This window comes from Pristis pectinata, chromosome 8, assembly GCF_009764475.1.
Source record: "Pristis pectinata isolate sPriPec2 chromosome 8, sPriPec2.1.pri, whole genome shotgun sequence".
Taxonomy (NCBI): Eukaryota; Metazoa; Chordata; class Chondrichthyes; order Rhinopristiformes; family Pristidae; genus Pristis; species Pristis pectinata.
This window is the reverse complement of record NC_067412.1, coordinates 35,315,895-35,329,474: the sequence shown is the minus strand read 5'-3', so window position 1 is coordinate 35,329,474 and position 13,580 is coordinate 35,315,895. Positions and strand designations below refer to the sequence as shown.

General features: G+C 39.7%; 1 protein-coding gene across 2 annotated transcripts in view; it reads right to left on the bottom strand.

Moving 5' to 3' along the window:
* Positions 1-13,580, bottom strand: part of unkl (unk like zinc finger) — a 96,862-nt gene that overhangs the window by 38,608 nt on the left and 44,674 nt on the right. For both annotated transcript variants that reach the window (XM_052022275.1, XM_052022276.1), the window contains exons 5-6: positions 5,472-5,607; positions 2,971-3,088 (exon numbers count right to left, since the gene is read on the bottom strand). In XM_052022275.1, coding sequence (XP_051878235.1) covers positions 2,971-3,088; positions 5,472-5,607 — 254 coding nt within the window. The remainder of the gene's footprint in view (positions 1-2,970; positions 3,089-5,471; positions 5,608-13,580) is intronic.

The following is a 13,580-nucleotide window of genomic DNA, read 5'->3' as shown; positions in this document are numbered from 1 at the left end:
TATCTATCTTCTACATTTAAGAAAAGTATCTGAATACTAATTTTCATTTATGTACTTCCAAAAGGAATTCACCTACTAGCATAGAGGCAATTATGTACGCCCTTGCCCAATCTAGTATAAAGAATGGTAACCAGAGTGGGGAAAAACTGGAAATATGGAAAGGGAACTCCAGAAAAAAAAGGGATCAGCAGGCAATAGTAGATATAAAAAATACCTAAATTTAACAAACTTAAGTTTACATTCAAACCACATGAATGCAGCGAAGTCCACAGCATGCATCCAAGTAAGTCAATTTTCTGACTAATAGCTGGTATTATCAGTCAATCACAAAACATTTTTATATGAAGACAATGCTGAAAGAGCAGGAATGACAAATACACTATATATAAAAAAAAACTTAATGGTTAAAAATTGACAACATCTATGAGAGTCTTCCAATAATAGAACATACGTTCTTAGTTTTCTTTCAGATTTACTGTCAATTTATATCTATAAATGTGCAGGATAATATGTTATCATCTATTTTTGTTGTAAATAAAGTTTACATTTATTAAAACTCTGACTCCAAGACTCATTCCAATAATAAAAAACATTCACCAAAGCTGCACACCCTCCCATCCTATTTCATTGCTATGATATTAAATTCATTTTACAGGCTGGGGCTGATGGAAGCAGAAGCAGGAACAATGCTGCTGACTCTTGTCGTGAGCCAAGGGATCATAAAATCCCTCTATACTTTGGAATACAGAAGAAAGAATTCAGTCTTAGCTGTGTCCACTGTAAGGTACCAACTACAGGCCATATACTTTTCAAAAAAAGTGCAAGGGCACCTTTCAGTATAAAAGTTAGGAGATGGGGGAGGAACTCCTCTGTACAGTCCAATTTTATGGGCGGCTAATTTAAACGCGAGAAAGTCAAAGAGCATCTTTCCTGATGATTTCTGCTGGGTCTGTAGGTCAAGTCTGGATCTGGTGGTAGGAAGAAATACATGCATTTAAATAGGTATTTTCAAGATATCTCGAAAAACAAAATAAGGCAACAAGTTAGTTTTGAATTGTTGTTGCCATAAGGGGAAAAAAAAAGGAAAAACAGCAGGAAATTTTTAGGACAAGATGATAATCTGCTCTTTTGGTGATGATGGTTGAGGAATTAAAGTTGGCCACTATACCATGCCCAGCTCTTCATCCACCCAAAAGGTGCCGATATAATTCATGATTATTTGAAAAAAAATGCATCAATGCACCACTCTCTCAGTGCTATATTGAAGTCAAACAGCTTTTCAAAGATTTATTAGTTGCAAGTTACTAGTTAAAATATTATGGGGCAGTCATTTAAAACTCTCTCTTTTCTTTATTTGTCATTGTACTGTTGCAACAACAACACAATGAGATTACGATGGCACTCCCTTGCCTAATAAAAACCAAAACAGTAAATTAATAAAAGCAATTATAACTATAAAATAAAACAAACATACTCACACAAATATAAAGTATTAAAAAAAATAAAAAGGCAGTGTGCAAATGAACCATGATAATAATAATAATGATAATCAGCAGCATATCAATATATTAAATAACACCATGATGAGTCCAGCCTGTAAAGGGGGGAAGACATAGTATGCGTATGTATGTATGTATAGGAGGTGTCAGTCCATGTTCAACAATTTAACAGCTTTGGGAAAAAAAAGCTGTGTTTCAGTCTTGCAGTGTGTGCATGTATTGTCCTGTATCGCCTACCAGAGGGGAGTAGTTTAAAAAGGTAGTAAGCAGGGTGAGCTGGTTCTCGAATGATGTTTAAAGCCCTGCTCCGACATCGAGCCTGATAGATGTCCTCCATCGCTGGTAACTGAGTCCCAATGATGCTTTGGGCCATCTTAATGACCCTTTGCAGAGCCTTCTGCTCCTTCCCAGTGCAGCTGGCATACCAATCAGTAATGATGTATGTCAGAATGCTCTCCACCACACACCAGTAGAAATTTACCAGAATGTTCTGAGACAGTCTGGCTCTCCTCAATTTCCTCAAAAAAGAGAGGCGTTGCTGTGCCTTCCTAATGACAGCTGAGGTGTGTATTGCCCAGGAAAAGTCCTCGGTGATGTATGCCCCCAGGAATTTAAAACTGGAGACTCTCTCCACAGCCTCGCCACCAATGAACACTGGACCAAGATCTAACTTCCTTGACTTCCTGAAATCCACCACAGTCTCTTTATTCTTTTGGGTGTTGAGAATGAGATTGTTGGCGGAACACCAGGCTGTCAGGTTTTGTACCTCATCGCTGTATGCCAATTCATTATTGTTCATGATCAGGCCAATGACTGTCGTATAGTCTGCAAACTTTATGATGGTGTTTGTTTCATGGACGGATGAACAATCATGAGTAAAAAGGGCATACAGGAAGGGACTCAGCACACACCCTTGGGGAACACCAGTATTCAGGGTGAGGGTGGAAGATATGTGCCCTCCTAACCTGACAGTCTGCGGACGATTGGTCAGGAAGTCCATAATCCAGTTACCAACTGTTGTATTCAGGCCCAGGCTGTGGAGTTTGGACACTAGTCTGCTGGGAATAACTGTGTGAGGTGCATAGGAACAACTTCTTGCAGAGGGTAATGAATCTTTGGAATTCTCTATCCCAATAGCATCAATAATCTAACCTCTATAACCTATTTATGGAAGTAGGTATATAATTTTGAGAAGTGAGTGAATGGGGGCACAGGAAATGAGGCCTGGAGCATTTCAGCCATATTCATATTGAATGGTAAAGCTAGCCTGAGGGGTTGAATGGCTTATTCCTGCTCTTATTATGTTCTTATACGTGAAGAATGGTCTCTGCTGTATCTAGCTGTAACTCTACCCAAATTTTTCAGAGTGAAGCCATCTTAAGTCAAAGTCATCATTCCATCCTTTCAATCAGATTACAGAACCCGCATTCACTGGCAACCTTTCATCCATTTACACATTTTACAGCCTTACCTCTGGATGGAACTGCTGCTCAGTACGAGAGTGACAATACTGACAATTATCTCCACTCTCACATTTTGTGGGTTCTCCCCATTCATCCCCATGTTTGACATTAGGACAAGGAGTTGACCTAAAATACAAAGCAAAATAAATTTATTCTGCAAGGTATGAGATACAAGTATTGTAATCTGTACACTTTTCTGTGCATTAATATATCCTTAATTTATCAGGGATTGACAATAATAATAAGACGTTTACATAAAATGAATACTAAAGGAGAGACTAGATAGCAGATACATTTGTCATTTCTCAATGCATCGCACAAACAACACAATAATGTGACATTTTAATTGCTGCTCTGGCTTGATGATATTTTGGTAGAGATCTCCCCAATTTTCCCTGCTCAGCAGCATCTCATATCTCAATATGTTTAAGTACTTTAGGAGATACAAATTTAACCATAAGATAGAGATGACAGTCCCAATATTTGATTTCAATGAGGAAGCGAAAAAGAAAACAAGCTGAGAATGCAAGAAGGGACTTACCTTAAGGTCTTACCAGTCTCTTTCCCCAAAGCTCCTCCATTGCTACAGTCACCCCAGCCATCCCCACCCATCAAAACGTTAGCAACTCCAACCTCAACCATTGTCCCTTTTACTCATCCCCAGCCAATGCATCCTCTTTTAAGGCTCTTAAAAAACACCTCTTGGATGAAATTTTTTGGTTATTGTTACAAATTTGCTATAAATTAATTCCCAGCTTCAATAACTCCCACAAGTGGTCCAAATCCCTTCTTTCAGGAATTAACTCGTATTTGCCAGTATGACATTAAGTCTCAGGGTGTATGAATAGCACCCCCTTGTGACCAGCTTCAGACATTTATGGCTTTTACAAATGAAAACTGCTGAACAGCGCTGTGAGAATTACCTTCAACAACAGATTTCAGCCATTAAACAAGGTAGCTCATCTGGATATTTAGGCACAAATGCATGATGTGCAATAAATGCTAGCCTCATCAGTAAAGACCTTTTTTTTTTACTGAAAAGTACCTTTTTTTTGCACAAACACTGTTTTAAACATCATATCCAAATTAATAAAAACAGAAGATGCTGAAAACGCTCAATAGGTCAGGCTGTGGACTGAGAAAAAAAATTAACATTTCCTCAGACCTGCCCATATTTTTAAGCAGTTTTGTCATTGTACAAATGTAAACTGTTGCTGTCAGCATAAATTTTATAAAAGCACAGTCCCAACTGCAATATCGAAGGCTTATTATGAAATGAGTCCAGAAGCTACTCAACACTGAAACAAACTGCAGCTGTGGGATCACAGGTTGAGACCCTGCAACTTTACCAACAAGGGGACTACTTTCGTTAGTTTATGATATCACCATAAGTTTTGAATACATTAAGAGGCATGGACTGCTTCACAAGTTGAAATCCATTTTAAGGGAGAATTGCCTAATGAGTTGAACTACCAGATAAATAAAATGCAATGGGAACAATATGGAGGGAGGAGAGCAGTGGGTTTAGCTCTGGATTGCTCAAACAAGGAGCAAGCAAGCATGGACACAATTGTCCAAATGGCTTTCCTCATTGTGCTGTAAAATGTTAGGGTTCTATGAATTCCAAAGATCCAATGCACAAAGTGGTGGACAATCTGCACCAGACAGAAGGTTTTTAATATGGTGCCTTTACAGATGTTTTGTGTAGTCTGGCCTCCAATATATAACACGTCCAATTTAAATTTAAAACCAGCCAATTGTCAATCTGATAATCAAATGACTAAGCCACATTCCTCAAAAATTTGCAAGCAAGGAAGAAACAAAAACAAATGCCAGTATGGTTTTGAACACTTTCCATAATGCAAGTTCTGTGGTAACTTGCAGTGTCTCCTCAGAGTAGGGAAGGATCAGGAATCTTCCTATTACTTGTTAATCTCATTCATTCCTTGGACCTAGAAAATATTTTCTCATTTCTTTGTATCTTGCCTTCTCCCTTATTTACAAACTTTAAACCCAAAAGTATCATCTCCTCTTTCATCATATTCTTTTCAAATTTGACTTTATACTGGCCTAACTTTAACTTAAACTTTTTAGCAGACAATATAATCATTAATCAATGATGTCAGATTCAAATCGGGAGCTTTCCTCTTAATGTTTTAAGCCTGGCAAATCGAAAACAGCAGCATAACAGTCAATGAATGTGATAAGTTAATTAAAATGGACACTGCTGTCCTGTATTGGAGAACATAATGGTAGACAATATATACATCTCCAATCTGCCATTTTATCCTGGCCCATTGCCTGCCAAGTCACATAGGACATGTAATTGAACTCTAAATAGTGGCATACACCAAAATATAATGGAAGTTCAAACATAAACAAAGCACACAAACCATGCACCAAAAATTACTTGTATATATCTAGGAGAGGTGAAACTTGTGAATGGTCAGGTGCAAATCAGCATCACACAAAAGCAAACAACACTCCTAAAATAAAACTGATTCTTTACCGATATTTAAATTTTCTCGGATTCCTTCTTCGGTCTCGGCTATTGTGATAATGAGGACAAGCATATCCTTGTCGGCAGAGTCGAGGTGGTTTATTACACTGATCAGTCTTGTAATTTGCTAGCACAAAGTTTGTTTCTGCAAAGTAAGCAAATTTACATTAAGATTACACTACTCAATAATCCACAACAAAGTGGAAATGTAATTTGGAAAATGAACTTCTGCTGAAAATAATACATACAGGTCTATCCCACTCCAAAGTAAAGGAACCTCCTTCCTACACAAAGCCTCTTCTTCCTACAAAAAACAGAAACCCTCCTTTCCACAGAGCCCTCCATGCACACAAATGTAACTGCTTAGCCAACAAGTACTGACACCGCGACACCCCCCCCCCCCACCCCCCAAACACACACATATACACACCTTCCATCTAGCAAAGATCTACAGGCCTCTCTCTCCATCCCCCAAGAGTCTGACCCTCAGAAGTTCCTTTGAAGCATAAGCAGAACCCCTTCCTGACAAACAGCCATTGCACCAACTAACTCCAAAAACAGATTTTCTGCAACCTAGTATCGGTCCAAGATCCTGTTGTCTAGATGTAGAATCATCCCACCTCCACCTTTCACACACTTACAACCCATCCTTTTCAACTCCAGCATAAAGAAACATTCTCACCTTGTGAAACTTCTTACAAAACTCTGTTAAATTATAAACAAGTACAAAGGTGTCACACACTAGTCATAAATTTTAAAATTTTCAATGTTGTTTCCAATTTCTTCTGAGGTATTCTCTATCATTGCAACCTTCTCCAGCCCTCCAAGCCGTATGATCAGTACGTTCCTCCAATTCTGGTCTCTTGTGTCTCTCCAATTTTAATTGTTCCACCTTTGATCGTCATGCCTTCAGCTGGACAGACCTCAAAACTCTAGAATCTGGTCCCTTTTCCTTTTAAATTCAGCTTTAAACCTAACTTTTTGCTCAAGTTTTGAATCATCTTGCGTAGCTCATTTTAGCTTTGCTTGATAACATTAAGTGAAACACTATGAGGGCTTTACCAAGGTAAGATAATTTTCTGTCAATGATTGGACTCACAGTTTACAATCTGTGGAAAAGAAGTCTGAAAATAATCCACCTGAAATGCATCAATGACATAAAAAAAGTATGCTATTTATTTAAATTCAGTTTGTCAAATATTTTAGTTTTCAAGTGACAGTGGCCATTGTTTACAGCAAGAAGTTATCATATTTCCTTCATATTTAGAACAGCACTTACAATCAGATAGTGTTCCCCCACTGCAGAATTTTTAAACCCACTTCTTAGTTTACAATTCTGCCTTTGGGTAACAGTCAGATTCTGTGTAAATGCAACAGCCACTATTAGGAAGTCATATGCAAAACACTGCTTTCATTGAGGTACCATAACATTAATGCCCCATAGTTAACTCTAATACTAATTAGTATGGAAATCAAACTGCAGTTAAAGAGTTATGCTTCAATCCCGAATTAATAATATCAATTAGAAGAGCACACTTTGTGAAGTCTTTAATGAGGGTTATAAACAACCTCATATTTGTCACCTGATAATAGGAATCGTTTTACACCACGCATGTATAATTCCATACCTTGAGGACAGAAAGCACCCCCACAACTTTTCAATGACTCACAAGTGCATCGCAGGAAATTTGTGTGCTCACTGCAAATATTATTGTTGAGATTGGAAAGTTTGTTAATAGAACTTAGTTTTCCTTCTCCTCAACTCTCTGACATTGGTTAGAAGCTAATCCACAGGCATCTGCACTTCTTAGGCAAAAAGCATGACTATACAACGACTGGTATGGGAACCCGAGCTCAAAGACTGATCACTCTCGAGTGGAGATCCATAAACACAGCAGGCTGGAACCAAACCTGTAATATTTTACTGCTGTCAGTTCTTGAGGTCATTGACCAACTGAACAGGACAGTTAAATTCAACCATAAGCATAAATATGATTTATGCCACTTAGACTTAACATGTCACTCACTATGTAAGCCTCCTTTAATACAAGGATATCAGAACATCAACTATTTCAACCAACTTGCATTAGCTGCAAACAACAATCAAAAATGCCATTTAATCATATTAGCTTTCTTGATGAACTAAACTGTTCAGTAGATGGCAGTGTTTATTAATTTTACCAGTAAACTCAAAAATGCATAAAAGGTACATACAGAGCTCTTCAGTCCCAATGATTTTCAAAAAGAATCAAACTATATTTCACCCTGAAAAGACGTTTGAAACACAGGATGAATATAACAACTCGTTGTTTGGTTCCATGAGCAATGGTTCGATTCTGTTTCTAAATATGAACATCATTCACCTAATTACTTCAACCTTAAAGCTGCAATGTACCAAGATGGAAGAGAGATGTTGTTCTTCAGGCTTATGTTGGGACTCTGCAAGAATTCAAGAGACTACAGAGGGAGACACAAGAAAGACTGCAGATGCTGGAAATCTGGAACAACAAACAAAGCACTGAAAGAACTCAGCAGGTCAGGCAGCATCTATGGAGGGAAATGAACCATCAATGTTTCGAACAGAGACCCCTCATCAGGCAATTTCCTTCTCTCAGTCCCTCTGTCTCCACTGCATCTGTTCTCATGATAAGGCTTTCTATTCCAGGATATTCGAGATGCCCTTTTTTCCCCCAGAAAGCAAGGTTTCCCCTCCACTGCTATCAATGCAGCCCTCACCTGTATCTCCTCCATTTCCCGCACACCTTCCCTCACCCCATCACCCCACCCCCCAACATAACAGGGATAGGGTTCCCCTCGTCCTCACCTACCATCCCATCTTCCACATCCAATGTCATTCTCTGAAACTTCCTCCATCTCCTAAAAAGCAGTCCTGATGAAGGGTCTTTCCCTCCATAGATGCTGCCTGACCTGCCAAGTTCCTCCAACGCTTTGTGTGTTAGACCACAGAGGGATTGGTATGGTGAATTAAAGTGGCAGACATCTGGAAGCTCAGGGTCACTCTTGTGGACTGAACATAGGTGCTAGACACAGCGATCATCCAGTCTGTATTTGGTTACTCTAATGTAGAGAAGGCCACATTGTGAATAACAAATGCAATACCCTAGGATTGGAAGTGCAAGCGAGTCACTACTTCACCTGGAAAGACTGTTTTGGTTCCTGGAAAGAGATGAAAGGATTGGTATTTCATCTCCTGCGGATGTATGGGAAAGTACTATAAGACCATTACGCTGGTAAAGTATCATCCACTCTCACTCTGGCCTTCCTGTTTGTGGCTTCCTGCATTGTCACAAAGAGGCTCAATGCAAGTCTCAACTTTCATCTGAGCACACTGCAGCCTTCAGGACTTAGTATTGAATTCTCCAACTCTAGGGAACATACTTTCTTGCGAACTGTATCAGAATTAACCATTGATTAAGGATCTTGCCCACATCTTCCACCTCCACACATAGGTTTCCTTCGTGGTCGCTAATAAGTTCTTATACATCTTTGTTTCTTTACTCCTGCTCTTTATGTACTTAGAAAACAACATCTGAATTTTCTTTGCTTTCACTTGCCAGTATTTTTTTCCATACATTTTTTGCATCCCTAAATTTCCCTTTAAATTTCACTTCTACACTTTCTATACTCTCCTGGACTTTCTGTAGCATTGAGCTCTTGATATCTGACGTAATTTTTTTTGTCTTAGCTTACTCTGAAAAGTTCCCACTGCTTAAAAGGTTCTTCTGATTTGGTCAGGGTTAGGGGAGTGCAACTGCAAATAAGGCAAATAAGGGAATTTAGAGAGCTGGAGTCTCAACCTCTGCAGTTGTCCAACCAGTTTAAGATCATTACCTGTTTGGCAGCAGTGTGAATAAGCCAATTGACCACAACACCATGGTACAGGAAGTCATTTACATGGGTGGAGCCAACACAATTAGTGTCAGAGGTCAGTAAGGTGAGGACATCAACATCATTTTTACCAGCAAACAGCAGGAGTGCAGAAAGAGGTATTGCTTAGCCAATATTTGGGTTCAAGACATCTCCTCAAGACTGGAGAGGAACTTAATCGGGGAGGGGGGAGGGGGACACATTCATCAAGAGTCACACCAATTAAATGTTACTCCGATTTGGTCAGGGACAAGAGAATGTGACTGTAAACAAAGCAGGTGTAGCAAAAAGGTTCTGCATAGTTCGTATGAGAAGGGCTTAAGATTAAGTATTGCCCTTTTCTTTTATGGGAAAAAATTAACTCCAAATGCTTTGAATCTCGTTTTTGAATGCCTCCCATTGCTCCGACACCAATTTATATTCACGTAGCTGTTTCCAGCCCATTTTTGCTTATTCACTTCTAGGCCTCATTCCCATTCAGAAAACTTGCTTCCATTTAATCCTTATTCTTTTCCATAACAAAAGTCTAACTAAATTATGATCAATACTATGGACATGCTCTTCCACTGATACTGCCCATATTCATTTCCGAAATCTAAATCCAGAGATGCCCTCCGGTCTCTTGTTGGACTTCATGCATACTGGCTGAAAAATAAATTCTCCTGAATGCAATCCTGTGCCCTGTACACCTTTCACACCGACTGCACGTTGATTCATTTTAAAGCAACTGAAATCCCTCACTATTGTTGTTTTGTCCCCTTAATGTATTTATATCACTGGCCCCATATTAACCAAGAATCATGAGCTACCATTACTACCCCTCTTTAGGCACACATTTCAATAAACAGTAAGATACCACAATTCTAGAGCAGTTGGGAGCCATCTTTTGGCATAGGACAGGAGTCAAAGGCTCAGAGAACCACAGAAAGCAAGATTCCATTTCTTAATGGACATAACGAGTTAGTGGGTTTTTGTAGCCACTTTTTACTGACAGCAGCAGATTACTTTATGTAAATTGAATCCAAGTTCTCCAAAGATTTGAACTAATTTCTCAGTATTACCTTTCAAAATAACTAGATTTCTCATGCTCCAGGTATGGAATCTTCAGACGTGACAGGAGGTGGGAAGGGAGATTATGTGAAAGAGGTAACATGGCAATATTAATTAAGAAATCAATTACTCAAATAGTAAAGAGAGGAAATCCTAGGAGGTTCTTTAAATGAGTCTATATGAGTAGAGCTGAGTTTAGAAACAAAAAAGGGGGCTGTTCACTTTCACTAGAGACCTCCAAAGATTGTGCAGGAGACAAAGGAGTAGATATGAAAGCAAATCAGAGATGTATAAAAATTATAGGTCAAAAGTAGTAGGGGCTTTCAATGTCCCCAATATTAAATGAAATCATTTATATGGAAAAAGCTTAAAAGGGACAGAATTTTTAAAAGTGTGTCCAGAAGAGATTTTGAGCCAGTTCATAGACAGTTCCTACTACAGAAAGGGTAGTACTGCATCCAATCTTTACAAATATCGCCATTCAAGTGGAGGGAATGTTGGTGGGATAGCATTTCAAAGACAGTGATCATAACTTTTAGTTTTATGGTTTTTAGGGAGAAGAACAAGGATAGAGAATCGTCTGTAAATTAAATTTTCTGCAAGGTGGAAACAAACAGTTTCCCCCAAATTGTAATGTGAAATCTTTAGTCTCAACAGCCTTTGAGGACCAATTTGCAAAGAGTAGACTGTGGAACGTCAGCATAGGTGATGAGAGTTATTACCAGCAAGTGAACTGTGACAAATGTTTGTCTGAATACAGCCTGACGGAGTGACAGGGGGAGTTGATCTGCTAACCAGTTAGAAAAATATTGGCAGTTTAATAAAAGAAAGTATGTGCTAACAAGAGGTGGTTCATAGTTTGTAATGTTTGATCTTATCTGAAGGAGAGTTTGGAGAAGGTATTGGCTTTTTACCATGTGTGATCTCTGCATTGTTTCCTGGTGAAGAGATTAGAGTACTATATCTGAGACCACAGCCTGGGAGAATTTACATGAAGTTGGATTTTTCTAAGTCAGGCCTTCTGTAACCAGGGGACTGCTTGTACTTCAAGACAACATGTGACTAGCACAAGTCATCCAAAACATTAAATAATTAAAGCTTAAGGCCAACATCTTCCCATAATGGTGAAAGGCAAGGCCAACAAGTCCAAGGAACTTCAGTTCAGTTCTGGTCGCCTCATTATAGGAAGGATGTGGAGGCATTGGAGAGGGTGCAGAGGAGATTTACCAGGATGCTGCCTGGATTGGAGGGTATTGAATATGAGGAGAGGCTTAAGGTGCTAGGGCTTTATTCACTGGAAAGGAGGAGGATGAGAGGAGACGTGATAGAGGTATATAAAATATTGAGAGGAATAGATAGAGTAGACAGTCAGCGCCTCCTTCCCAGGGCACCAATGCTCAAGACGAGAGGTCATGGCTTTAAGGTTATGGGTGGGAGGTTCAGGGGAGATGTCAGAGGGAGGTTTTTCACCCAGAGAGTGGTTGGTGCATGGAATGCACTGCCTGGGGTGGTGGTGGAGGCAGATACATTGAACAGGTTCAAGAGCTTGTTGGATAGGCATATGGAGGAACGTGAGATAGAGGGATATGCGGGAGGAAGGGGTTAGGTAGTGTGAGGGTGGTCTGATGGACGGCACGACACGGTGGGCCGAAGGGCCTGTTTTGTGCTGTATGGTTCTATGGTTTCTATGGAACCCTGATGTCAAGGAATATTGAGCCTTGGATAAATAAGGTAGCTTATGGCAGGTTTAGAGAACTAAAAGCTGCAGGGACTCCTCTGGAGAATAGAACGTGAAGAAGGATACTTAAAGCAATTAGGAGGGCAAAGAGCAGGCACAAGATAGCACTGGTGGGCAAGATTAAGGAAAATCTCAAAGCATTTTATAAATACATTCAGACTAAGAGAGTAACCAAGGAAAGGGTAGGGTGCATAGGGGACCAAAATAGGCATATGTGCATGGAGCTGGAGGATGTAAGCCACTTCTTAAATGAATATTTCTTATCTGTATCGATATGGAGAAGCACTCTCTAGTTGGAAAGTTCAGGGAGGGGGACAACGAAATTCTAGAACAAATTGCCATCGAAAAGGGTGAGGTGTAAGATGTCTTAGCAGGCTTACAGATGGATAAATCCCCAGGGCCAAAGGCGATGCATTCCATGCTACTATGATGGGCAAAGGAGGAGATTGCCAAAGCTCAGAAAAATTTTCAAATCTTCTCTGCCCATAGAGAGGTGCCAGTTGACTGAGCAGCAGCAAATGTGGTACTTTATTCAAGATGGTCAACAGGAATAAGCCAGATAATTACAGGACAGTGAGTCTAAACTTAGTGGCAAGGCAATCATAGGAAAAGATTCTGAGGGACAGGATTAAACTGCATTTCAAGAGGCAGAGACTCATCAAGGATGGTTAGCATGGCTTTGATAAGGGGAAGTCCTATATGATTAACGATTGAATTTTGAGATGACGACTAAGTACGTTGATGAGAGTGGCATGATTGAAGTAGTCTACACAGACTTCAGTGAGGCCTTTGACATGGTCCCGCATGGGAGACTGATTCAAAAGGAAAGAGCCCAGGGGATCTGGTGCAATTTAGCAAATTGGATCCGATACTGGTTTGGGATTGAAGGCAGAAGGTGACAGTCAATGATTGTTTTTGCGAATGGAAACCCGCAACCAGTGGTGTACTGCAGAGAGTAATGCTAGGATTATTGCTATATGCTACATACATTAATGACCTGACAATGAACATAGGAGTTGTGACTGGTAAGTTCATAGATGACACAATTGGTGGTGTAACTGAAAGCAAGGAAGGTAGTCTTCAGCTACAAATGATATTGATCTGTTGGTAAAATGGGCAGAGAAACAACAGATGGCATTTCATCCTGAAAAATATGATGCAATATATTTGGGAGGACTAAACCAAGGGTATACACAATGAGTGGTAGTGTCCTAGGAAGTACTGAGAAACAGACAACCCTTGGTGTACATGTTCAACGATCCCTTAAGGCAGCAGCACAAGTAGATGAGGTGGTTAAGGCAGTGCACAGGATTCTTGCCTTCATTAGAGTGGGTAAAGAATATAAAAGCATGGAGATTATGGTACAATCATAAAACATTAGTTAGGCCAAAGCTGTTATAGTGTGTGCAGTTCTGATCACCACACCACATGAGGTGGATGTG